This window comes from Lepisosteus oculatus, chromosome 7 (assembly GCF_040954835.1).
Source record: "Lepisosteus oculatus isolate fLepOcu1 chromosome 7, fLepOcu1.hap2, whole genome shotgun sequence".
NCBI classification, from domain to species: Eukaryota; Metazoa; Chordata; class Actinopteri; order Semionotiformes; family Lepisosteidae; genus Lepisosteus; species Lepisosteus oculatus.
Window position 1 is genome coordinate 51,302,064 of NC_090702.1, and position 26,217 is coordinate 51,328,280.

The window sequence follows — 26,217 nt, forward strand, 5'->3', positions numbered from 1 at the left end:
GTATTATTGCGCACTTTAAAAATTCCAGGGAAATGTTCAGGTATTTGTCAGAATTTGCATTTCAAAAACCGAATACATAATCTATGGAAGCAGCAAAAATTAAAAGCATGTTCACAGCAATAATCCTCCAAAAACTTGCATCCTCTTCAAGTTCTACCCTGTGGTGTCTTCCCATTAACATTTCCCTCCCCTCTTTCTCCTTAGTGCATGCAGAAGTATTTTTGTACAAATTCCAGGCTACTGTGATGCCACTTTAGGGCATCACTAAAGGCCTTATTCAACCTTGCTTTGACTGATTAAGGGTCACAGAACTTGAATCTGCTTTGATTCTCCAGCCCTGCGCTTTAACATCTTCAAAGCTTATAAACCAAAAAAAAAGGAAGAAAAAAAAGAGGCAGTGTCTAAAGTCAGCCTAAAGTCATGTGTTAAAAAAACAGCTGATCTGCATTAAAGAAGATTAAGCTGCAGTGCTGGGGCTGAGAGCTTGGATTATTTTAATGTACCTCCATCAGCATACAAGCAGTCAGGACAATTACTGCCATTAGACTTGAATGACTGATTTGTAACCACAGCTAAAGAGAGTGGCGCGGGGCCGGGCCCTTCACGAAAATGAATTTCCATGCCATCAAAGACGTTTTAATGGGCTTCCCGATCAAACCACAAGGCCTGCCTTGCAAGTACAGAAAACTTAGAATGAAGGCTTCCTGTCCAAAAGGATTTGGTCGGTTGTCGCTTGATAATTCCCAGCTCGGCTTCACGGAAGAGGAAACGAAAGAAAAGGAAAAAACACAACAGGCATGTCCCCTGGTTTGAGTTTGGGGGTGTGAATGCCATCAGTATGGATGCTCTCTAAGCTTCTCCAAACTGCCGTATCCAACAGCTGACTTCAGTGTGCTTAACAAATAACTGCAATTTAGCTGAGCTTCCAAGGAACAGTTTGAGTCACTTTGCATTAGTGTCTGGCTGAGTGTTAAAAGTCGGCTCTGCCGAAGAAGCGAGGGAAAGGAATTTCTGCTCGGAGCGTTCCTTGAAGAAAGCTTAAATATTTGAATGGATTTTTTTTTATATACTTTACCTTTTGTTGTTTTAAGTCGCTTATTTTGATCTGCAAAAGACTGCAAACACGCCTCCCTTCCCCCGTTTTCTCATTTTCATTCCTGACTCGTGCGTTCCTACGTGCACTGTACATGCGCGAGCTTTTTAATTGTGTTCCACAAACCTGTAGGAAAGCCCTGCCTAAAAGTTTTTTTTTTCTTTAATGTTTTCAATTATATCATTCTTTTACATACCTCATACATTTTCTGTGAACAGGCGAAATAAATGGAGAATCTCCTACAGTGCGTGAATCTCATAAAGTGAGGCGTTACCACTGACCTTTTCTGTCCTGCCGTTGTTCAGGCCCAGACTATTGACAACGGCCACTTTTGCATCCAGAACTTGTTGCTCCCTCCTGAGCTGCTCCTTCATCTGCCTGGCTTCCTGGAACGCCTTAGTGACAGCGTCGTGATCATTCAAGTAACCGCTGGAGGTGATAGAGGACAGGATGTCTGGAAGAAGAAAAACGTCAGATAAACACCTTTGCTGCATATGTAGGAAAAACATGAGGATAGCCGCCACTGGATGGATGGTGAGGCTGTCCACTTAGACATGTGGTCCTGTCTAATTCCTTCAGCCTTCTGCAGCTACAGGGCCCAAGCTGCTTTCTTCAGGTGTGGCTGCATATGGGTGGTAACAGCAAATTACCACCCATATATTGGATTATGCTGCATCTTCAGTAAGCTACCAAAACTAGTGTTTTAAAGAAGGATATGAGCAAACTACATCTTTGTAAGTAAGATTTCTGGAAAAAAAATGCATCATTTTGGACTGGTGCTAGACAAAGCTTTATCTCGGATATCGTATTCGTTTCAGTTTTGAGAGAAGTAAGCACACACCTGCTTGGGCCACAAGACAAACAGAAGCCATGGTTTAAACTGATACAAGGTGCAATTTTGCATCAATGTACAAAAATATCTGTATACCACCAAATTAAAATTTCAGCATTTTGTTCAGCATCAGTTACAAAAGGGAATTATGTGGCTTTTCAGAAATGCTTACGTTATTTTTTCCTAATAGCAAGGCAAATTGCAGTGCAATAAATAGTATTCTGCTTTGCATTACTCAGATTACACCTATGAAAACTGGTTAGCTTTGCTAATTTACAGGCAGAAACATCTGGCAAATAGAAAAAATAATTCTCTTCCTTATTATTTTTATTATTATTATTTTACTAGCAGCTTAAAAATATTAATGTCCCCTACATCTGGTGTAAAAAGCGGGAGCCATGCTATCATTCTTCCTATCTCGGGTTAAATCTAACAAAGACTTTGGGAAGCTTATGGCTCTTAATCTGTTGTAATCTACTAGTAAATGCCATCTCAGGCCAGATTAAGCTTTCAGATTTGTAATGACATAGGAGTAAACTCTTCAAAAAGTCATAATGAGCATATCTGATAAAGCTTACATTTCTCTTTTGAACACGGATTTCATTTTGAGATAGGTTTCTTTATGTGCAATGGAGGTACAATTCCTGAAATATCAAGTCAAATACATTTTTGATTGATTGTCCCGTTAGGGCGCTACCAGGTACCTGAAAGGGAAGACAATAAACTTGAGCAGCATTCCGGTGTCGCCAAAAGGATGCAAATATGAAATAAACATGGGAATGGTTTTATATATGGACACCCCAGGACCGAGACAGACACTGCTCTCACCTGCAGAACGGTTTCATAAAAGAGCAAAACAGAATGAGAAGATGCAAGAGACACAGTCACGAGAGGACTGTCCCAAATATTGAAACATGATTAAAGAGCAAGTCAAGAAGTGCAACTTCCCAGAGTGGAACGGGACAAAAGGGAGATGAAAGAATCAAAATGATCTGGAGATGCTGTATTGTGCACAGTAGCTGATTTGTAGTCAATTCATTCCAGAAACAGAGCCTCAGACAGCAGCGTGTCAGACATTTGCTGTTTAAATTGTTTCTGATCTTTTCCCTGATATTTCTTTGCCTTAATATGATCACCATCCCTTCGCATTTCTTTGCTACACCTTAAAAATTTCAAGCATCTTCTCTAAGAGATGAGCAATCCTATACAAGGGACGGTACGCGCAGGGAAAATGTTCAAGTGGAAAAGGGAATAGCAGTCTTCGCGTTTAAGAAGTAAGCCTGATTTCAGTTTAGATATTTCACATCTTTAAATATACATGCTGATCACTCCTGTGCCATTTGTATGTACTGTATAAGGTCCTAGACATATAGTGAACTGCTTAGATAAATAACAAATCAATCAATCAATTAGTACCCCCAGAAGACTACAGACAAGAATGCTGATGCTTGCAACGATGCCGTAACTTCTAGTGGAGTTATGAATCTTAATCTGACCCGATAAATATTGGTGAACAGATGGAAAGATTGTGGGACAGAAGGCAGATACTAATTGCATACAAAATGAACGGCTTGCCTCAACATGTTCCACTGGATTCCAACAAACTTTACACCCTAATCCATTTTTCAGAACAAAAAACATCTGGGCTATAAATCCACTAATCTGGCAAAACGTACTATTAAATCCTATGATTTGTTGAAAAACACTGAGATTAAAGAAAGGAAGTCTGAAATGGCTAACTGCTGTGTTCAGAAAGGAGGGGGGTTGTTATTAATGCTTTTTCTTTGTCTTGAACATGAAAGTACAGTTCTTTAAGAGCCTTGTCTAATCACATCAGATGACACATCCTGCTTGTAATGCAAAAGCTTTGTCTTCATTCTTAACTCCAAGTTGCCAATAGACTGCATGAAGCACTTCCTCACTGCATTTCATAAAGAGCATATTCTGCATGGGTCTTAATTCACAGAAGGCTCCAAAGTTTTTGATCTGTTGTTTTCCAATATAAAAAGTCATCTTAGTTCTTTATTCAATCAGCTGTATCTTTTTCTTTCACATATTCAATTAAAGCATGAAAAACCCTTCAATTTCACCTACAAGGGTACTTCTAAATGTATAAAAGCAAAAAATCTATGTATATTAGAATCTTTTTACAGACAAGGCCAATGTTTTCTTTAGTGTGAGCAAGAGAAACAATCAGCTAACTGGTTGCCATAGCAATTCGTATCTAATGAAGGAGCATTTGCAATACCAGCTATTGTGATGGACAGCCTTTTCTGCCATGTCACAGGCTCATGTCCAGATTGTGCCCTAATCGCAATCTGGGTGTCAGACACACACTAATGAAAGCTTCTGTCGTCCCCACTAGCCTTTTCAACGGTGAGACTAAAATCACTGCCAGCACTGTAATATAACTTGTTGAACACCCAACTTATTGATTTATCCACTTGCACACTGGCAATAAGGATTGTTTATCCTTTCACGACACTGCCTTTAAATACAAACTGAAGTGTTTTAAAGCAGCCTGTTTCTGAACGGTTATTATTATTATTATCATCATACTTTTAAAAATAATATTGTTTCATTAAAAATGTTGTAAAAATGTAGTTCAATACCTTTAATGTTATAACAGTTCTTGGGTTTTGTCTTATTGATTTTTGTTTGTTTGTATCAACTGATTTTTTCCTTCAGCATGAAGTGTTTTGTTTGACTTGCTTGATTTTGTAACATTTTTTGATAGCAGGACTTGCTGTCCAACCAGTCCCTGGAACATGAGTGACATTACTTTCCTGCTCTTTAGAAATTGCTCTGATAAAATCACACTCACTATCCTCTTAAGGAAGAAACCTCTGTTTACTGCTGCATATCATCTAGAATCTGGTAGTAGAGTAAAATGCTTATTTTTGAAAATTAAATTGAGGTCAATAGATTGTTTTTAGTGATAGAAATTAAAAAAGGAAAAAAAAAGGATCTATGAATAGCCAATAACAAAAATTTAGCAAAACTCTGAGAAAGTACTGAAGTATAATTATTTACTTGTTATTACTGGTAGCTATTGTACAATTTTGTTTTGTTCATTTTAGTGTATGACTTTATTTTGCAACCCAAAACAAAGGAAAGGTTACACAACCTAAAAAGATGTATAAAATACAGAAGGCCTCCAGCAGGAAGTGAAAATAAGCAATTAAAAGGAAAATTACCTTTAAATATCAATGTTGTGTCCATGATATGTATCGTCCATGTGCAGACATGTTAGCAATTGACCTACAGTAAGTATACTAAATCATAAACAGGGCAGCATGGTAGTCTGGTGGTTACTGCTTGTTCCTTACTGCTTTTGTGTCCTGGGACCAAGGAACCATCTGTGTGGAGTTTGCATGGTTGCCTTGTGACCTCATGGGATTTTTTCTGGGTGCTGCTGTTTTCTCCCAAAATCCCAAAGGCATGCTGACTAAGTCGATTGGTGTCTCTAGTGTATGTATGTTCTGCGATGGTCTAGTGTCCCATCTTGGAAATAATCCCACCTTTAACCCTACGCCTCAGGGATGTGGCTCTTACAATGATTTAGGAGCCCCCTGATAAAAGAAGATGGAAAATGGCAACTTTTTCAGTCCGAGCTAAAGAATTACAAACTGTGCCGTGCATCGTAAGAACACATCTGAACCCTTTCAAATGTCCCTTGCTGTATCAAGAATTCTATCTAGATATCTTTTGATCTGCATTTTATTTTTATAGTCACATTTTTAGCATTATTGTAATGCTGCTAGAACTACTCTTCTACTGTAAATACAACAACTATCAGTAATAATAAGCACTTTGAGAAGCCACCTTTAAAGGCGCTATATAAAATAAAGTTTATTATTATAATAAAGGTAATATGGTTTCATCTGTGCATAAGCACGCTGAGAGGTATACAGTATGTACTGTATTGGCCAGTACACTTGAAGGTGATGTATTCAAATTCATTACAGCCCGCAGCAGGAAATTTAAAGAGAGGAAAGTACCTATAGAGCTGACTCTGTTAGGGGGCCCGGCCATGGTGGATGGGATGCTGTGTTTCATGGAGCTGGCATTCATCTTCAGGGTGGGGCCCTGCGGAGACGCTGGGGACATCGGTGACTTGCTGTCCGACGTCTTCGGCTTGGACGACAGGTTCAGTGGCTGCGCACCTTCGTCCTAGAAACAGACAACGAGTACGGGATGAAGTACAAAAGAAACCTCCTGCAGATGAAGGAACTTCTTGAACGAACGGAGAGGAGGAGGCAAGAAAGGGGACAAATGGAAGAGAGTCCATTAATCTGACTCTGCTCGCCCTCACTAGTTAATTAGCTGATTCATCAAAGAATCTCATCAAACAGTTTCTCAAGGCTCCCATTGAAAGGGCATCCCTAAAGTGGCAAAACAGACTTTTTTCTCTGGAAATCTAGTGTAGCTTGGTCTGTGTATAATACAGTATATGATGTATTTAGAGACTCATAGCAAGATGAACGAAAGAATGTACAAAGCATGCATCCCTATTGTATTTTATTAATGCAAAACATAGAACACACACAAAATAAAGCTTTCATTGTTAAGATCCATCTGTAAAACACTTTTATTATACGCAGTGCTCATTGATTATGTTGTTAAGGTGGGTGGAAGGTATGTCTTATTATAGATGAAGGAAGGAAGAGAGCCAGCGCAACAGCAGGGCCCCCTGTCTTTACCATTCACCTCCACCCTCAGCGAGAATTAGCAATTCCACTCTGCCAAAGAACATTTCGGTACAAAGCCACAGACATTGTATTCCATTCAAGAGGCGGATCGTGGCTATAGATAACTTTAAAAAACATTTGGATTTTTGATTATATTAAGGTTTGTTGCTTTTTGAAAGCATACCATCATTGCATTTAGCATAACTGATGCAACACAAAACAGTATTATACCCCCACTTGAAGAAACTGAGGAAAGCAAAAACATGTGTGTTATACTTTTTTTCAAGCTGGTTCTGCCTATCATATTGGAGATTTTTTTCCACAAAAGCCTTCCTCGTATTCAGGAACTGCATAGCTTTACCATGATTAAGGAGGACATCTCTTCTATCCTTCCAGATTGGTTCAGCACATTTGATCATGTGCAGCACTCAAGCCGAAACCATTGAATTTTGTTTGCCTCCTGCAGGACTCTTTAGGGGTGTTAGAATAAAAGAAACAAATTGAAGAATAAAGAACAGCTTATTATCTTAGCTTATATTAGCTTATTTATCTTAGCTAAAAATAGGAATTTAAAACAAGGTGGCCTTGAATATGTGAGTGATAAACATTTCGCCCTTACCAGCATTAACTTGTGATTAGGTGTCGATGGCATTTCTGTATTTTGCAGAGTGTAACTGGGTTTTCTGATGGCATTAGCAAATGGAACTAAGGAAATGCAAACAAAATGTGTTCTGAAGTTTGCAGCTTTGCACACAAAAGGAAAATAAAAAAAAGCTGGTAGATTTTTCACAGGCAGAGTACATTACAAAGTTATCAGAAGAAATAATAATGGCACGGAGAAGTGCAGGCAGTTGTGAAACATGTTGTAGAAATTAATCACGATGCTGATATTATCCCTGCTGATGAAATAATTGCATTAAATTAAGCGGGGATGTTCACATGACAGGATGGCTGAATTAGATAATTCTCATCCACAGCTGCACCCACACACACACTCCCTCTCTGATTAGGGAAAACACAATTAGTCTACAGCAAAGGTTCAGCTGAAAGATTGTTAGATCTTCTGTGGCATTCTGTTTGTGGACACAGGCCTGGGTGGGGGGGATCTTAAACTGCCCTGCCACTTACCATGAAAAAAAAGGTTTCCCCTACACTGCTTACAGTATGTCAGCATGTTATTTGAAGTCAAAGTAAGACATTCATTTAAGGAGCCAATGGAAATATGTGGGAGAGGGCTCCTTCCCTGGCTTGTAATTATATGAAAAGTAATATAGTTCATTCTTAATTATCTCAGAAACACACAGTTGCAAACAACAAGAAGTGCTTGAGAATACTGACTTACAATGTGCCCTAAAACAAGAATACATTGATCATAGTAACATACTTGAAGACTTTCCTTAATGTTCTTTTGTCATCTTGAAAAGTGCTACTGTCTGGGAGAACCAGATCTGCATTTTAAACGTTTTGTGTTGCATACATAAAAGACTGTTTGCTTGCAAATTAAATACTTGCAAATGCATTTTCACACACATATATATATATACACCCTGCTGTGCAGAAGTCTTACACATCTTAGATACAATTTCTTTAAGAATTTAAGAGCAGTATTTACCTAAGGCCTCCACCAGTGTTTACTGCTATGGTGGGCACCAAAAGAAAATTAGAACTTATAACTAGACTAAAGTTATTCTAAGGAAAGTAACTAAATCTTTTGTCTGTTTTAAGATAAGAGATAAGATAAGACTAAGGTAAATAACTAAATATTTTGTCTGTTTTGCACAGGCATGTGATTGAACGGACACGAGCGGTTAATTAATTGATAAACAATTATTGCCAACAGGTAGGGTCAACAAAAAATCTGTTGCATCTACTTCCAGACGCTGTCTTATGGGATTGTATTCCATTTGTCTCTGGAGCCCATGCCTGTCAATATGTCAATATGAAGTATTAGAGAAGCTCATTGACTGTACCAATCAAATTCAATTGTAACTGAATTGTGTTTCTGCACAATGAAGGAAAACCAGTAAGTGAAAAGAGCAGAATGATATAAAATGTCTAAGATTGTAATAATGTGTCCATTAACGTGTAATGTGTAATTCCTGTTATATGGTGTACTTCACAAAGATACTTTCTTCAATCTTCAAAAAAATGTTTTTGATGTAATAATGGTGATGATTATAATAATAAGTTTTAAGCAAGTACATAAACAAATCAGTAAGATTTCAACTTCCTAGGTCGAAAGAGGATACCCATCTCCCTGATACCTATTATCTCTTCACAATTTATTTGTGCTTTTAAAATGAATTGCTTGATTAAGACCTTAGCCTATAATTTCATGATAGGGGTTTAACGGGATTGGTATCATTAAGATTGAAACAATGGAATATGTTAATGGAATGTAACAAGAAATAGAGGGTTTGAGACACTGAATTCTGACCCCAAATTGTTTTGATTTGCTTCTGAATAGTTAAGGAAGCCTGAATATTTATTACAGATAATGCCTCATCCCATTGCTCTTGAAATTTCTAAGAAGAAAATCCTTGAGTGGGATGTTGGCCAATATGAATAATGCCACTGACAAGGAATTACTGTGATTGGCTAAGCTTTGTGTGAAATGCATGTTTCACTTGGAACGGCGTAATTACATTCTAAGCCAAATGCCTTCAGTCTGCGATCAGAAAAACAGCAGGTAGAAAACTTCTCCTATAAGACCTCCAGAAAAAAAATGTGTAAGGTGTGATTCATGCACTTTTTGTAAATGTATTAAAACGTAAAAGAAAAGAAATCTTTAGGTGCGTTTTGGAACTTCAAAAGAATGAATACAGGTAAAGCTGACCTTACAGTACTGCACCAAGTCACAAATAAATACCGTAAGCCCATTGATTCAAAACATAATAATGAACATCAACAGGAGATCTAGCACATTAGCTAAACATTACTTGATGTCATAATAATGGGCTAGAAAGTAAGAATATCATGGTCAACTGTGCATATCTAGGCTGCTCATTCAATTTACTATATGACAACCTAGATTCTTCATTTCAATGGTGAAATACAGAAATACACCCCTTCCTGGATTCACATTAATATACTTTTCAGATGCTGAATCTAGAGATTAAAAACCCACAAAAGGTGTAGTTTACCTATTATATCATGCATAAAATATGCTAATTTTAAAATATGTCAGCACTGTGATGGTGACCTACTAGCAATAGTGCACAAAACTGTCCAAAACATGTGATTTGTTCCAAATTAGCTGTTGTAAACTAATTTTCTAATTAGCTTTCAGGACAGTACATTTATACAGTGGTGCAGAAAGGAAGCAGCTCCTACACTGTGCTTGCTTCAATTTTGTATTATTCACATACAGTACAGCCAAGCATAACCCTCTGTAATTGGACATGATGCGCCTCTTGCATAGAGTTTTAAAAATGATTTCCAGGTGAGTTCTGAGTAAAAGTGCTTAGTTTTTTAAACCTAGAAAAAAGAAATCTGCCATCACACTGTCACTAGAATTAATTGTGAAATAAGACAATTTGCAAGACTAATACAAATCGCAGTTCCTTCTATTTTCTACTTCAAAATGACTTCATTCCAGAACTGTTAAATAAGTGTGGCTCATTTTAATTTTCTTGTATATCTTACAGTGGAAATAATTTATATTTTTAGTAAAAAGCATGAAAAAAACCTGAAGAATAAATTTGGCTTGATAAATCAGCTCTGGGAATTCTGCTATAAAATGCGCTCTCACTGAATAGCTACACTTAGACTCATCACACTGGAAAAAAAATACTGTATAGCGGTGACAACATCTTAGAAAAGTGTCTAGAATAAAAGTTTATTTCATGTTCAAATTTAGGGGAGATATAATGCTGAGTGACCAACAATTACAACCTTTCATTCACAATACAAGTGCCCTGAGTAACAGATAAAGATACGTGGCACATTTTTACAGGTTGTACCCTTTTCCAATTTGGATTGTGTTGAATAAAATACTCATGCAAAATCTACCAATCTACCAAGTGCATTGGAAGGGATTAAGTCTGTTTTTAATCTAATTATTTGATGTTCTCTCCACTAAAACAGACAGATCAAGTATTTACAATGAACATTACTGCATTCCTACTCTGTTGCTTTCAAAGTATAGAGCAGTAAAAGTACAGAATTGTTCCACACAATTCGTTTTTTCATGGTAGGGAAAAACATAGCTGGATCTGAACAGGAAGCACGGATTTCTTTTCCACTTTTACCACACCAGGTGAAAACCTTTTACATTTCAAACAGAATGAAGGCTGAAGAAGCACTTTTCTATTCAATTTATTGAGTTGCGAATCTCCATAGCTCGTGGTGAAAAAAACTCAATATCTATACTTGCATGACATGTACAGTAACTGGAACATAACCATTTACAAACTGAAGCAAGACAACAAAAATCTAAAGAACATCTTAATGTTCAACTACAAGAGGTAATGGGGCTTCCATCTTGTCTATAAAAGGATGCAACATAATGAGTTTGATGCAGCAAAAATTAATATGAAAGAAGGCCTTTTATCAGAATAGTGTTAAAAAAGACAACCTTATAATGAGGGTAGAATGCAATCCATGGTTTGTAAGAAGACATCCACAAATATACAGCATCTGCCCAGTATCTTATCCGAGAGCTGACTTTTCAATTACCACGAAACAGTGTGCAAAGCTGTTATTCATTTGGACCACTGCTATCTGTGAATCCAGAAAGCAATACAGAGGCACTCCAAAAGAAGCAGGCCTTCATTCTGCTTTATGGTAGAGCCAGAGTTTATCAATATGACCCTGACTCATTTCATGTGGGTGTAGGCAGGTCGCAGGTCACCAATCGGTCACCTCCATAAGATTTATACCTTGCATTCTCAGCTGCCACATATACTACCCTGCGACAGTGCAAACACGATCAATAAGGGCATCTTTCAGAGTCATGCAAGAGCTTAGACAGCATGTATACAAAGCTTTTAAAACCAGTTAATCTTGTATGCATTTATGCCTTGTGCAGTAAGTGGGGCTCCAAGATTGTAATACATTGACTTGCTTTTTATTCTGCCTTGTTGCATGTTTCTAAAAGCCAGGGCATCCTTGTTTCAAATCCCAGCACAGCACCTGATTTTACTTTGCAACCTTGAGGGCAAATCACTTTACCACCTTGTGCCTCAATCCAAACAGCTGTGGGAACCAGTGAGATTTCTCTATAAATGAGGTGTGGAATCCCAGCTGGGATTTCCTCAGGAACTCTTTGCTTTAAAAATACATGCTAGCTGATTTCAGGTTTAGATTACAAAAAGACTAAGTCAGCAAAGGAAGCAGATGAAAAGATTCAATAGAAAAACCGAAGGTCTGAGATACTGCCTCATTCTTTTTTCTTCAAATATGTGCTTGGGAAAATAAGAGAGACATCAGATCTTTTATGATAAAGTGACAAGTATTGGGACAGTGAAGTCTAAACTGTGTGCTTGCTATGAATGGCAAAACTAATAATATTTTTCATTTAAAAGCACATTTTGTTTAGTAAAACTACTAAGAAGTATTTTTAACAAAACTAACTTAGTTCTAGCTTCATAAGTCAATTAACAAACTGATACTGCTGAACCTCCTTATTTTGATGCAGAAGTATTGGGACAAGTGACTGGCAAGTGTTTCTTGTTGAGCAAGTATTTGTTGTGTGTAAATTAGATAATCATAAAAGGGCTGCGATCATTGTGTCAAACTTCCTTAAACTTGATTTCAGTCCTCGGACTCTGAAGTCAAAAGTTAAATTGTCAAAGACATTTAACAATTTGTTAAAGAAAAATAGACTAAATTTAAAAGCTTAAAGAAAATAAGAAATCAGTTTCAAACCATAGCACAGAAATTGGTCATACCAAATTCCCAAATCTAAATAATAAATCCAGGTATGCTAACGAATCAGCCACGAGAAGATTAAGCAAGAAAAACACTGAATCAACAGCAGCTGATGACAAGCATTATGAGAGCTGTAAATGTAAAAAAAAGTGTTGGTGAAATTAAATCACCAGAGTCCAGTTTGCAGAAGACTGAGACAGCAGAATTTCAAAGCCTACAGCACAAGATGTTAAACTCTCATCAGCACTGAGAACAGAAAAGACAGATTAGAATGTGCTTAGAAGTACAAAGATCTACCAGGAGAGCTAGAGAACATTTTTTTTTCAGAATGAGTTAGAAAAAAATAAACCTTTGACAAAGTGATGAAAGGTTAAAGTGAAGAGAAAGTTTCTGCAGATTCTCCAAAGAACACCCCTGCAACACATGAAGGATCTAATGTCATGGCCTGGGTATGCATGGCCAGTTTGTGAACCGGCTCGCTGGTCTTTATTGATAATGTAACTAATGATGGATGCAGCAGAATGGATTCTGAAGCTCACAGAAACATTTTGTCTGCTTAGGTTGAAGAAAATGCTTCCATACTCTTTGGAGGTTGAAGAAAATTCTTCACCATGCAGCATGATAATATATAAAAATATATGTCCAATCCAAACAAGGGGTTCATTGGAGTGCATTATATGCTTAAAAACAATTGAAGTTAGAACGCTGCAGGAATAGGTAAGAATTCAAAGTGACAAAATACTGACTTTTACAGACTGAAATGTACAGAAAGTGAATGTGTCCCAAAACTTATGGACACATGAAAAAAATATGAACACTTGAAATCACTGGACTGAACACAAAGTAAGTTTTTATTCTAATCTGATCACATAAATACATGAAATAATCTCAAAATAAAAGGCATATTACATCATACTAATCACCTAAATTAATCATGATCACAAATACAAATTCCTTGACGGTAAAGCACAAACAAGTTTTGACATGGTTGTCCCGACACTTCTGGAGTGCACATTATATAAAACCTAATTATATGTATATATTTCTGTTTGTCTAAGTACATCCGCTACATCAAAATATGTTTATAAGTTCTACAACCACTAGGTGTTACATTTCTCATCTCTTCAAATCTACAGAGTGGCCAGTCACATGACTGCACCAGCCTCCCCATATATATGGTAATGTAATAGGAAGAGAAACATGTGTCATCCTCTGTCACTGTAAGAACTGCATCTCCTGCGTTTATTAAAACTGAACTCTGACACCTTGCTTGGCAGGAGACCAAGTAAAATCGATGGCTTAGATCTCAGGCCAAGATCCGAGGTCAATGATTGTTCTTAATCTTTAAAGTCATCCTGCTGTCTTTCTGTGAGGTTTCAGCAAGAAATCACTGGGATAAGACAACAGAGATGTGTTTTTATTTTCCCTTATTTATTTATTTTTTTAAAAAGCCAATTGGTCTGATGCCAGTTCTTTTTCTCCCCCTTGTCATGCCTTAGGTTTTTGGAGGTGCTTCATAATCCAAATAAATGTCAGCCTATATATTTATATATTTTTTTCCCAACTTGATTTGACAGTAGTTGGTGTAAAAAGGCAAGAATTCAAGTCAAGTTTATTTAAAAGCTGCCTGCAGTTCACTGATTATATCGTGTAGAAAGAAATAGGATTTTAGGACTCATGCTGCTGAGTGGCCATTTCTAACCAGGCTGGGGTTGCAGTTTTTTTTTCTGAAAGTCAGAGCCTAATTTTTCCAATTTGCTCTCTTTCTCTATAGCAGGTAGGAACACATGCTGTTTCTCAGTGCTTTGACTGGATTGGCACAGTTTGTTCAACTGAACAAGGATTCATGACCAGCTACTGCACCTGTATTTGCAAAAGTCAGAGAAGTAACAGTTCAAAAAAGATGATGCTAACATCACTAAGCACTCATAGGGAAGAATGAAAATAGTCAGGTTTAAATGGAAATTTGGAGCAAAATAGAAAATAAGCAAATAGAAAATAAAAAAGTCAAGAAATGCTTAATGCTAAGCAATGGAAGGAATGACTTGTAAGTCAGTATCTAGTAAGTTCTCAGATTTAATTTAGAAATCTGTGTAACATATGGGTAACACTTCAGTTTAAAGGATGCAAATTATATTTATAAATTTTTCAAAACTTATACAGTAGTAGATTAACATGCCATTAACATTGTTTTAATAACCATTTAGTAACTGATCCCTGATGATTAAGAGCATTTAATAACGAACGCAGATAAGAAAAATGAAGACTGCTGGAATTATAACAAAATTCTAACAGGTTGGATCCTTAATCTTGCACACTTCTGCTTGCCTACATATATTCTGTTTGTGGGAGAGGAACAAACACAAGGGCCCAAGATATTAAGTGTCATTCCTTACTATCACTGGGACACTTCCATTGGTTTAAAATTGCAAACCATCCACAGTACCCATAAATCTTTCACTTCAAAGTACACTTTCAAGGTTAAAAGTCTCACACTGGGGCTTCCTGTACCCTTCCTGCCACCCCATCTACACCCCTGTAGCAGCTCCCTGGCTCAATCCTCTCATTACAGAGAGGGGGTCTGGGCAGCCTCAGCATTAAAGGGTATCTCTCTCATCATCCTCTCTCATTTATTAGGATCTACCCAACTAATGAATGCTCATATACAGATATTTTATTTGAAAAAAAAAATCTTATTTGAATAATTTTACCCTATCGTCATACATTAATGATATCAATAATGATTGGTATTTCTAATGTTAATAGCATGATGGGCCTTTATACAATGTCACTTGCAACCACTAAACTGAAGAGTTTAAATTTGCCATTTACCTAAAAACTTCACAAGGAAAAAGAACTATACAAATGTTTTCTATTATATTTGTGCTACAAAATACCTTGTATTACTCGGTCATGGATAATTTGTCCCTAGCACATCAGGGAAAAATGTTGTATAACAGCACAAGTACCTTTTAAAACAAAGGTCATCAAACTGTAATGTTTTCTGTTAAGGTTATTACTGAAGAAGGTTTGTCGCAAGCCACTGAATGGAAAATAACACAGCTCTTGCTTTAAAAAAGGGCACTCTTTTTTGCGACTTGGCCACATTGAGAAGTGTGTCTAAACTTAGAATAATGATTTTCCCTTTCACTTTGGCCCTCATCTGTATTCTGTTTCTTTCAAAATCTTTCACAGTACCTTGGCCTTAGCTGGAGGGGTGCTCCTGCACTTTTCTGTCTGGACACTGGTCGGTGAGTGCGTGCTGCCCAGGTTTGTCTGTGGCATGCTGGGTATCTTGGCCCCGGGGGACACCTGCATGGCTGCCAGCTGGGCAGCGTAAAGTTGCTGCAAAGTACGAGAAAATGAAGAGACAGCATGAATAAATAAACACATGACACAGACAAAAAGAAGATGCAGCTAAAAAGCTGCAGTAGCCATTAGTTTGTCTGATGGTTTGCTGTGTTTAACAGGCCGGCACTTTTCAGGCGGGGAGCTGTCACTTCATCTTTGGCGAATCGTCTCTCCAGAGAGTTGACAAACATCACACATGAATGAGAAATGTCCCAAACAAGTGCATTGTGGGAGAGGAGCAAACACAAGGCACGAGATATTGAGCGTCATTCCTGGATGCCACCGGGTCACTTCTGTTGGCTTAAAATTGCAAACCATCCACAGTACCCATAAATCCTTCACTTCAAAGTACACTTCAAGGTTAAAAGTAGCTATTGGTCATATATGTACATAGTATATACACTTTTTATACTGTATTTGTGTGTGTGAGGACAATTTCTGAGTGGCGTGTCCAGAAAAGTGCTATATAAGTGTAAAGAATTATTATTAAGTTCTGATTTTATTTTTTAAGATACAAACTGAATAACACTGTGCTTTTTACCATATTTAATTAAAATATACTATTTATGTCCTCCATGAACTTACATCAAATTTATATTTGTATTTTCAATTCTTGAGATCAAAGTAGGTGCTTTGTTTTTAAATGTTTTTGAAAATAACCACATAAAAACACTTTGTTCATTTTAATTACCTTAGGGTGAAAAAATGGAGGATTTAGATTTAACATTATGATTATCATATTAAACACTCTTAGCCAAAAGTCATTCTTATTCCAACAAGTATTAAAACGCAGATGAAAACCCTTAATTCCATGTTTTTAACTCTTATGGTGTTGTAAATGTGCATTCTTAAGCAAACACCCCATCAGTAAAACTAGATTGCTGTTTGTGTTCGTTCATGGGGGAATTAAAGGCGAGACCAGGATATATCTTAAAGACGTGAAACCAAATCAGTGTGTTTGCAAGTGAAAATGTCCTTCTGTTCCAGACTGGCTGGCTGCCACATTGTGGGAAACAAAAGCTGGTTTATGCAAATGGCAAAGGCTTTATTATCTAACTTTCTTCTCCGATATTTTCCAGAGAACACTTTCATGTCACTTACTGTACTGTATATCACCCATCAATAAACAAACAAATAAACAAAAAAAAAGTGGTTGATGGTAACTTCTGTTCCATCGTTACCACGATGCTTCCTTGGTCATCTGTGTGCCCAAGCGCAGGCGTCTTCCCCCGGTGAGGTGATGCATACAAAATTGCTGACATCTTGTATTCAGACCACTGGTTCAAAGGGCTTTATTTGCTCTTTGAATTGAGTTCCATTACAGGGCCAGCGCCTATCAGTCAAACTGCCTGAATAGAAGCATGAAGCGAGTGACAGCCACTTACACACTTACAACATGCAGCGCGCTCTGAGAGGGACTCGAGCAAGGATGCAGATGAAGATAAAGGAAGTGACACTTGTGCCCCCTGGGGCAGCCATAGGCATGTTCAAGGGAAAAAAAGCACAATGAAAGTGGGCAAAAAAAAAAAATAATAACTGGGTCGTGGCAAGGCAGAAGAATTTAAATGTCACCCGTTAGCAAGGCTGTAAGATGTACCATTTTCCAGGGTGGTTCTGGGGCGCTTCTGGTGTGTCTCATTAGAAACGAAAGCGCTAATCAGGACTGACAGATACTGTATTCCCTTGGTTATGCCGAGAAATTCAAACGTTTGGTTGAGTCTGATTGAACTCAAAAACCTTTTAGTTTGCTTAAGCTTTTAATGTAGCTTCAAGTTTCGCACACTTCTAAAAACAAAGCCAGCAGCTCAGGTCTCCCTGTTTGGGATCCTGCGGTTGACCGGGAAGATAGACACAATATTTACAGATCTCCTCCCATCTTCAGCTAGTCTCAGCTAAAGATCAAAAGGTTAAAATCTGTTATTTAGCTTCCCTTTTGATTTGCGTCCCAGTATTGGCAATCTCCTGTTGAAACACGATGGTGATTGTGTAGCTTTAGTATTATTGACATATGCATACGAAAAAACCTTCCTAAGCCCTTTTTATTCCCAGAGTTGACAAAAATTTACATGTAATTTCAGGCAGTTAGAAAAGATTTGTCTCTCTTTTGTATGCTGTTTTGGATGGTTTGAGCAGACATCTTACAAAGTCAATAATCCCCTATTTTAGAAAGATTATGTGTTCTGACTAAGGACTTTGTTGTCCAAATCCAATAGGTTCAGCACAGAACACTTCTATTGTTTAATTTGGCAAACAGTGTTTTGTGTAAAGTTTTAAGTTTTTTTTTTACTTCAGTCCTTCTTTTAACCTAATACTCTGTCTTGTGTCTTGACAAATTCAGTACTTAATTAAACTAGAGTTGTCACAATGGTTTTGAAATTTTGCCTGCAAGAGAAACAGGATTAAGCTATTCCTAACTTTCATCAACAGATCATGAAAGTGATGTGAAGGAATCAAACCGAGTCAAATTGAGCTGTCAGGATATTTCATCTACAAGTATTGACAATGCTGAGGTTTATGGAGTCACACATCTGACATTTTCCTGCATGGAGTAACGACCAAATTGTGGTGATGCCACTAACATTGAAAATAGAGGTGAAGTAAATGGCTTTGGAGAGAACGAAGATGCTTCTTCAGTGACAGAAGTGGGAGGCACTGTGAAAATGTACAGAAAAATGTCATTGACATGGATCCTACAAGGAATACAGATTTGTCTTTTAAAAAAGGCAGAAATCCAGTGACAAGCATGAGGATTTGAAAGAGTCAGTTCAAAGTTCTTCTTTCAATGCAAGCCAGAAATGCTTTCAGAGTTGCAAATTCACACTCTATGCCTCTCCCCTTTATTGAACACATTGATATATTCTCAGGATAGGCCTTCCACCTAGCCTCTTGAATCAAGACAGAAGTCAAAGGTCATGATGGCTTTAGCAGCACTCTCCTTCAATTGTCATTTGCACTTTGATTACAAAGGGAATGAACTGGGAGGTTTTTTTTTTCAAAGCCATATAGGTGACCGACGTATCTCAGCCTGTATTGATCGAAGGAACAAGCAGGTTTATTCCATACTGAAAAGAGAAGCGTTTCAGCTGTGGAGCCTTCTTCAGGTGTGAGGAAGAAGGCTCTTACCCCCGAAGAAGGCTCCACAGCTGTAACTTTGTGTTTTCTTTCTTCTCTTTTCAGCATGGAATAAACCTATTACTAGTTCCTTTGCAGCCTACACATGCTGATGCAGCTACCAACCTGAACTACTGTATATCAAAGACTTGTATCAGTAAAATAATTTCCGGGAACTCTTGTCTCTGCATCAGAAATAAGATTGCATGTGGAAGGATGTTTTGTCACTTTTGGATACCTGTTGTAAGATCACACATTTATATATACTTGGTATATGAATTTGTTAAAAAAATAATAGCAAGCTAAATTAAATGTACCCATCATTGTAATGACTAATGACTAAAGATCGAAAATACTAAGATGTAATTAAATTAACTTAACTTGAAGCGTATACATTTTTTATAAGCCTAACCATAACTAGAAACTATAAGTAGGCTTTTACCTGTATCCATTATTTTGCAAAGATGGAAAACATTGCATAAATTGGAGGCAAGCATCACAAATTACTTCAATCAAGAAAACAAATATTAAAAAAATTAAAACAAAGGTACTGAAATTCCCTATGCAACATTAAGAATATGGAATGTATTGAAGGTCCATTTTTAAAAGGTATTAAATTAAAGAGCAACACAGCAAATTAACAGCAAATTAAGATATATTGGTCATGATATTTTATCAACAAAAACTGACATTATGAATAAATAGGGTTAATGTAAATTCAAGTATTTTTCTGGCCAAAGTCTGTTATTTCTTTCTTTCATACATAGAGAGGGACTTTGGGAGTTCTGCACAGTAGACCACATTAATTTTCAAAAAGACTCCCAGGTGATAGTAAGACATGTACACAAAGCACTACAACCATTTCAAAATTAATTTGGCTGACACTTTTATCCAAAACATCTTACTGTATATTTGCACCAAGGTTTACAGCTGTATATATGCTGTAAATCCTGCAAAGTTTAATTTCAGGTTTCTCGTCAACTTTAGCTTTAGTTCTAACATAGACTTTTTGTGTCAAAATATTTCATGTTGGGATTACCTGAAACAACTTCACATATTTAGCAAAGGCAGACCGCTTTTTCAATAGGTATATTGTATGACAGCTCACATCTCCAGGTAGAAAATTATATTATTCAATGGTATCATCAGTCCACACAACATTTCTTTAGTCATGTCACAGTAACTTTTGAAATATGGTAACCCTATGCATGGACAAACATATTCACACTGTAACATAGTTTATATGCAGAAACCATTCTTGTATTATTAGTAGGTAATCTTTTACACTAACCACTAACTATCCAGCTCTTTTGTCAAATACATGTAGACAAACCAACACACATTATTTCCAGGCTGAAAGGATCCTCTGAATGACAAGCTACTTATTTTCCCAATGTACATGAGAAAAAAAAAGGCTGGCATTTTCTCCTCTGGTATACACCTTTCTGCTTATGGCTACTCATCTTAATACAAAAGTGCAGTTTTTTTCCCTCTGTTTGAGAAGATCCTTTAAAGGTGCTGTTATCTCTTCTTAAATCCCTCAAAAAAGGGATTTTTTCCCCATAGTCGCAAGAGCAAATGTGCTAAATTTATCCTCTAGTGGAAGTATTAGCCATCGGGTGATCGGCTCTGTTCGTCTCTCCCTCTCTCTCTCTCTCTCTGCCTCTCTCGCACTACAAACCATTCCCATGTACAGCACTATAATCCATTACAATATGTTCCAACATCTGCCTCCCCATATGATGCATGACCCATTCGATTGACCCTCTTTATACCTCTCCAGCATGGCTGTTCATTACTGATGGCGGATGAGCGCTCTACTCATCTCTTCCCCAGGTCAGCAAACCAGTAAATACAACTCCATTTCACACTGGGACTGCTGCAGGCAGCTGCCGCCAGCGGTACAGGTAGATAAAAAAGGCCTTTAATTTCAGATCATCAATGCACTAAATCCCATGAACAAATGTACCCATTACAAACAACGCCAGCTTATATTGCCAAAGAATGGGATGCACAAGCTGTCTAAAATGATATTTGTGCCTCATAAAATCTGCATTAACTGCTTATTACTGCTATCTTCAATTAACACAGACATTTATCCTCTAAACAGGTCATTGTGTTAACACCCCATCGCCAGATTTTCAACACAACATATATATCTCTCAATCCATCCATTCCCAGAAAGCTGCTTGCTCTGGAAACAGCCTTGGCAATCCAAAGCCCATCCTGGAAGTGGGACTCACGTCGCATGACCGCTGTTGCCTTGATCGGATATTCTGAAAGTCAGAATTCAGAATCTCCCATCAGGCCGCTCCAGAACGCTTTTGGGAGTTGGCAGGAATCTGGAGCGTACAAAGAAAACCTTCAGAGAACAATCGCCTAGGAGGGAACATGCGAACTCCACACAGAATGTACCCTAGATTGGAACTGAACCCAACACGCAAGAGCTGTAAAGCAGCGTCCCAAGCTGCCATGTCCCCATAGAGCTCATACATCTGTATCTGGATCTGTATATGCGGTACATAAGGGGAAACAGGGTTGCAAGAAAGAAATCTGAATCATATAATAATATGGTATTTAGTTTTGAATTAATACATTTTTCAGTAATTTCAAATAGCTTATTAATTTCCTACAATGGAAGCGATGTGATTCTCTAACAAGCAGTAGACACAATATGTATCCATTTTTTCTGTCTTCATTGATAAATATGACTTTTTTTATTTACCATTCCTTTTTACTCTCTTGTGACAGGTCAAGGCTCTGATTAATTTACCCCTCCCAGAAAAGTCAGACAGAAAATGATTATGATTGAAAGAAGGCAGAGTACTTGCCACTGTTTCAGACAAAGGGAGATTAAAATAGGCTCATGACATAAAACACTGCCTTTCTTGTAAGGTCTTGGCCCTCATGCATACAAATTACGCCTGCCGGTGTCTACCGAACCCCTCCAATGGGACCCATGAAATTGACACAGATAACTGCTATGTCTATTTTGATATTATGAAAAAATAGCTTATCCCATGCAGGCGATCTTGTGTGGGATGGCTGCTGAAGGAAAGTGTTATTTCCAAATTGTATTGATCCTTTGATCCTTGTGGAGATAAATCGTATAACCTAAAAGGGCACTGCAGTGACAAACCCGGATTCCAGAAAAAAAAAGAGGTCACAAGATCAAACTAAACCATTTCATAGTAATACCATTCATGCATTTTGTTTCAATTGAAAACCCTTGGTTCTGAGCCCTTTCTGTGTTACTTTTCTTTAAAACAATTCTTTTTAAGTGGTATATTGGGACCCTGCAGCACTTTGTTTTTCCCCCAGTGTCAAAGTGGAAGATTGTACTGGGTTTCCAGCACGTGGCTTGTTTATGACTGCCCTACACCCCTCCTCCTTTCTCATTCCCCTATTGTTTACTGGCCCAGCAGGGTGGTTGCTGTCAGTACCACCCCCCCTGCCCCCCGAAAAGAAGATGGATGGTACATGTGGCTCATAACCTGGATGACCCGATCTCTGGATGTGACAAGATCTTCAGGTCAGCCCCGCTAAATGGGGTCTGTGCAGCGCCAGACCTGCCTGGAGTGATCTCCATGAGGCAGTTCTGTTCTGAATATAGTGTGCCTTTCTACTCCACAAATTGTCCTGATGGTAAAAAAAAAAGAATACGATCTGGAAGAGAGATGTTCAGAGAATGAGTATGAGAGAAGGCGGAAATTTCCAAAACCTGCTGGGTCTAGCTTACCATCGGCATGGATTACAATTATAAAAAATGCCCCATGACAAGAACTTAAGTGGCTGGCTTAGCTGCTTTTGCAAAAAACAAGAAATCCTAAAAAAGCAGCTTCCACAATGCTGCATTTGCTTACTAAGAGCCATGGAAATGTCTGAAAAATTATGCCTGGAGTGCACCTTCAGCTTTGGAGGCAGTCTGCTTTGATTCTGGGTCAAAGTTAACTGAACCCATGGATCAGGCTGTTTGCCTGTCAATACGGGAGATTGATCCTGCATCTTGGGTATATTAACTAGCGTGAGCTGTTGCAATGGACTGACCCCAGGTGAGAATGCTGTTTTGATGTTTGCAAAGGAAGCCCATCCATGCAATGAAGAAAGGGGAAATGGCTGAATCAAGAAGACAATGTGATTCCACAGCATGACAGTTCTAATTTATCATGCTTTGCACCTTTCTGTAAGCTAAAGCGGTTTATAGCATTTGGTTGATAAAATTTCCATTATTTTATGTCATTAAGGTTGTCTGTTGTGGAATGTCATGAGCACATCCAAAAACACCTTTTGCCATATTTGTTTTCTTTATTTTTAAATGGCTCAAGATGATTGGGTGAAATCCCTGGATCGCTCAGCTACTAAAATCCAAGAGGGCTAGTGGACTGAATGGTGCCATCTTGTTTTTGTAGATCTTTTGATTCTACCCTCATATCTCCCAAACACAGGAAAATTGTGAATGAACAAACTATACAATATTTCAACAATTATTTCAGCAAATGCAAATGCTTATTGAATCCCATGTCATAAATATAACCAGTGGACAAACGCTTTACTTTGAGGTAATAATTAAACAGTAGGAGTGAGCTGTTACTGAGTGAATTTATATACCACTTACATGTACTGTACATACAATATTTGTTTCAGCCATAATGCTCTCAGTACATTATGGTATAGAGACCATAATACTTATTATAGAACATACAGTTAAACAGTTTTAAATTTGTTGGTATTATGGAATGTTTTTAATATCTTCTTTATGGCCTTGACATACTTCCTACTTCCTTCTCACCTGTGTTGTTGGGTAAGGGGTACTTGAACTGACCAGTCAAGGCTTCTAATTCTAAAGAAGAAACTCCTTTTAACTTAAAAAATGTACTGACTGTCATTCCCTTCTTGAAATCTCCATGCCCACCACAGAGTTCTGTACTATGTAGCCTCATTCATAGCTCTATAGTGTCAAAAAACACAATCTAACCAAAGCTACCTCATCAAATATCATTTTGCTATCACCACATTTTCTATACAGTTGAAGAGCAGCGCATGTGGTTAGTAAAATTATATCTTAGAAATGTTAGATGAACCACACCAAATATGAAGAGGCTGCTTCAGGAAAAGCAGTGTTTTATGCTTTACATTGTTTACATCTTTTTAATACTATGGGAAAGAACAAACCCCAAAATGCACAGATATTTAGTTAAAAGTGTAAAATTTAAACCAATGTAACCAGCCAAGCTATATGGACCAAATGGGCTCCAATTCTTTCTAATGCTTATATATCTATGCTGCACTGAGCTTGATGGATGGGCAATTTTTACTCATCAACTAGAAAAAATGTTCTGAAAACGGGCAACAAGATTATTAATATATTATTCATAAAATCGACCATGTACTCATGCTTTCGGAGAGAAAAGCTATTTTGACCAAACCCTATGACTCACAGCTTTTTAGTTTGCACCTTTAAACTAATAACAACTTATAAAATAAGGTCATCTGAACATTCTGTTGAGTGTGCATTAAAAATCAACATTGGATACATTTAAAAATGTGTTTAGCGCTCTTATAATATCTCTCATAAGAGACATATTTAAAACAACTCTAGGAAATAAAGGCAGCATGCACTTGTAAATTAAATTTTTCTTTTAGGATTTCAGGTATGCTTGTGACAGTAGTAATTTCTGCTGGGTTTTATCCCCTTCAACTTTGAAATGCACTTCACCATAAGCCTATGAACACATGCTTTGTGTTTAATGTGTCCGCACTACAATGCTCCTTTGTTCACGTTTTATCTTTCAGCTGAAGCATAATGGGCTAGTTAACTCATAAAAGAAGGAAGGTGGTGACCTGGACTAAATTAGATTTCCAGGCATGTGCCATCAGGTAACTCAAAGAGACAGACAAGGGGATGATCTACAATAAATGCTTCAAGCTGCATCAGAGTGCACATAGCTCATTTTGTGTGTGTTTAATTGCAATACAAGCTTTAACTAAGTGCAAGAATCTGCATAAGTTGCCTTTCCTCTGTACTATACTGTATGCAGTCCTGGAATCTTATTCAGCAAAACAGATATTGATGAAAAAACAATGCATGTCAAACAGCAGTGCCACCCAGGAGTTTTCTCATTGATTTCAAAGACATTACAGTTCACACAATATTCCAGAGCAGGCACACTAAACTTATCTTTCCTTTATTGCCATTTGCCTGTTAAGGCATTTCTGTACTAAAGCAGTAACAGTTATGTTTTCAAATGAAATGTCATATTTTGTCTGTATTTTATGTTTTTAAAATTCAAAATCTGGATTAATAGATATTGTTGTATCACAACTTTATGGGAGAAGGAAACAGGTACATTCAAAACCTCAGCCAACTTTAGTCAGATCATAAGCTTAAATGAGCCTGCGGACCAGCTGTCCATGGCTCCTAACTTTAATACTATATATGCAAAAAGAGTCTTAATAAGTTTTGGTTCAACACTGGGATTGGATGAAAGCTTATTAATATTTATATCCATGATGCATCATGAACACTTCAGATGTAAAAAAATAAATGTGCTTTTACTTATACAGTATATCTAACTTTTTAAGGACATTTAGCATGACTAATCTGCGTTTCTCTATGCAACATAACACAAGTATATGTGCCTTGCACGTCGAAGTTGACGATTTAATTTGCATGAATGTATTTAGGTTTTACATAATACATACAGATAGTAAAATGATAATTATTTTAAGAAAATAAAAATGACAACCCACATCAGAAAAATAATACACAATAAAGCAGAATAGTGGGAAAAAAATAGCTCTGCTTGAAATAAAGAAAGGTTTGAAATGTTTATTTTACATGTATAATTAAAAAGGGGGAAATTCAATAAAAGAGATGGTAATTCTTTAAAATTTCAGAATTTGTTTATTGCACAGAGCTGTGACATGTGATACTCAAATGTGTTTGTCACCCTCTCTAAAATGATTGGAACCTCCTTAGAGAGTGGACAATGACTATGTGGAGGCAGAGGAGCATTCTGTCATACAAACCACTAGGCTTTTGCTGGTGAACAGGGGTCCTGCCTAAATCACACGACAGAATTGTGCTCAGTTTTTAATGTGCACTGTTACAGCAGAACAATAAAAAATGATACTAAGCAAGCACCAGGCAACTGTATAAGAGGCTTAGTGGATGTCAATAAACAAATATTGCAAATACATATTTATAGAGACACAGCTCATTAAAAAAATATTAACCAGCATACTGCGGGCATCTAGACTGTACAACG

The 26,217-nt window shown here is 37.3% G+C and overlaps 1 protein-coding gene across 7 annotated transcripts in view; it reads right to left on the reverse strand.

The window, feature by feature from the left end:
• sox5 (SRY-box transcription factor 5) overlaps positions 1-26,217 on the reverse strand; it is a 330,663-nt gene that overhangs the window by 17,734 nt on the left and 286,712 nt on the right. For all 7 annotated transcript variants that reach the window (XM_015352122.2, XM_015352121.2, XM_015352125.2 and 4 more), the window contains 3 exons: positions 15,686-15,832; positions 5,927-6,098; positions 1,375-1,547 (listed from right to left, as the gene is read on the reverse strand). In XM_015352122.2, coding sequence (XP_015207608.1) covers positions 1,375-1,547; positions 5,927-6,098; positions 15,686-15,832 — 492 coding nt within the window. The remainder of the gene's footprint in view (positions 1-1,374; positions 1,548-5,926; positions 6,099-15,685; positions 15,833-26,217) is intronic.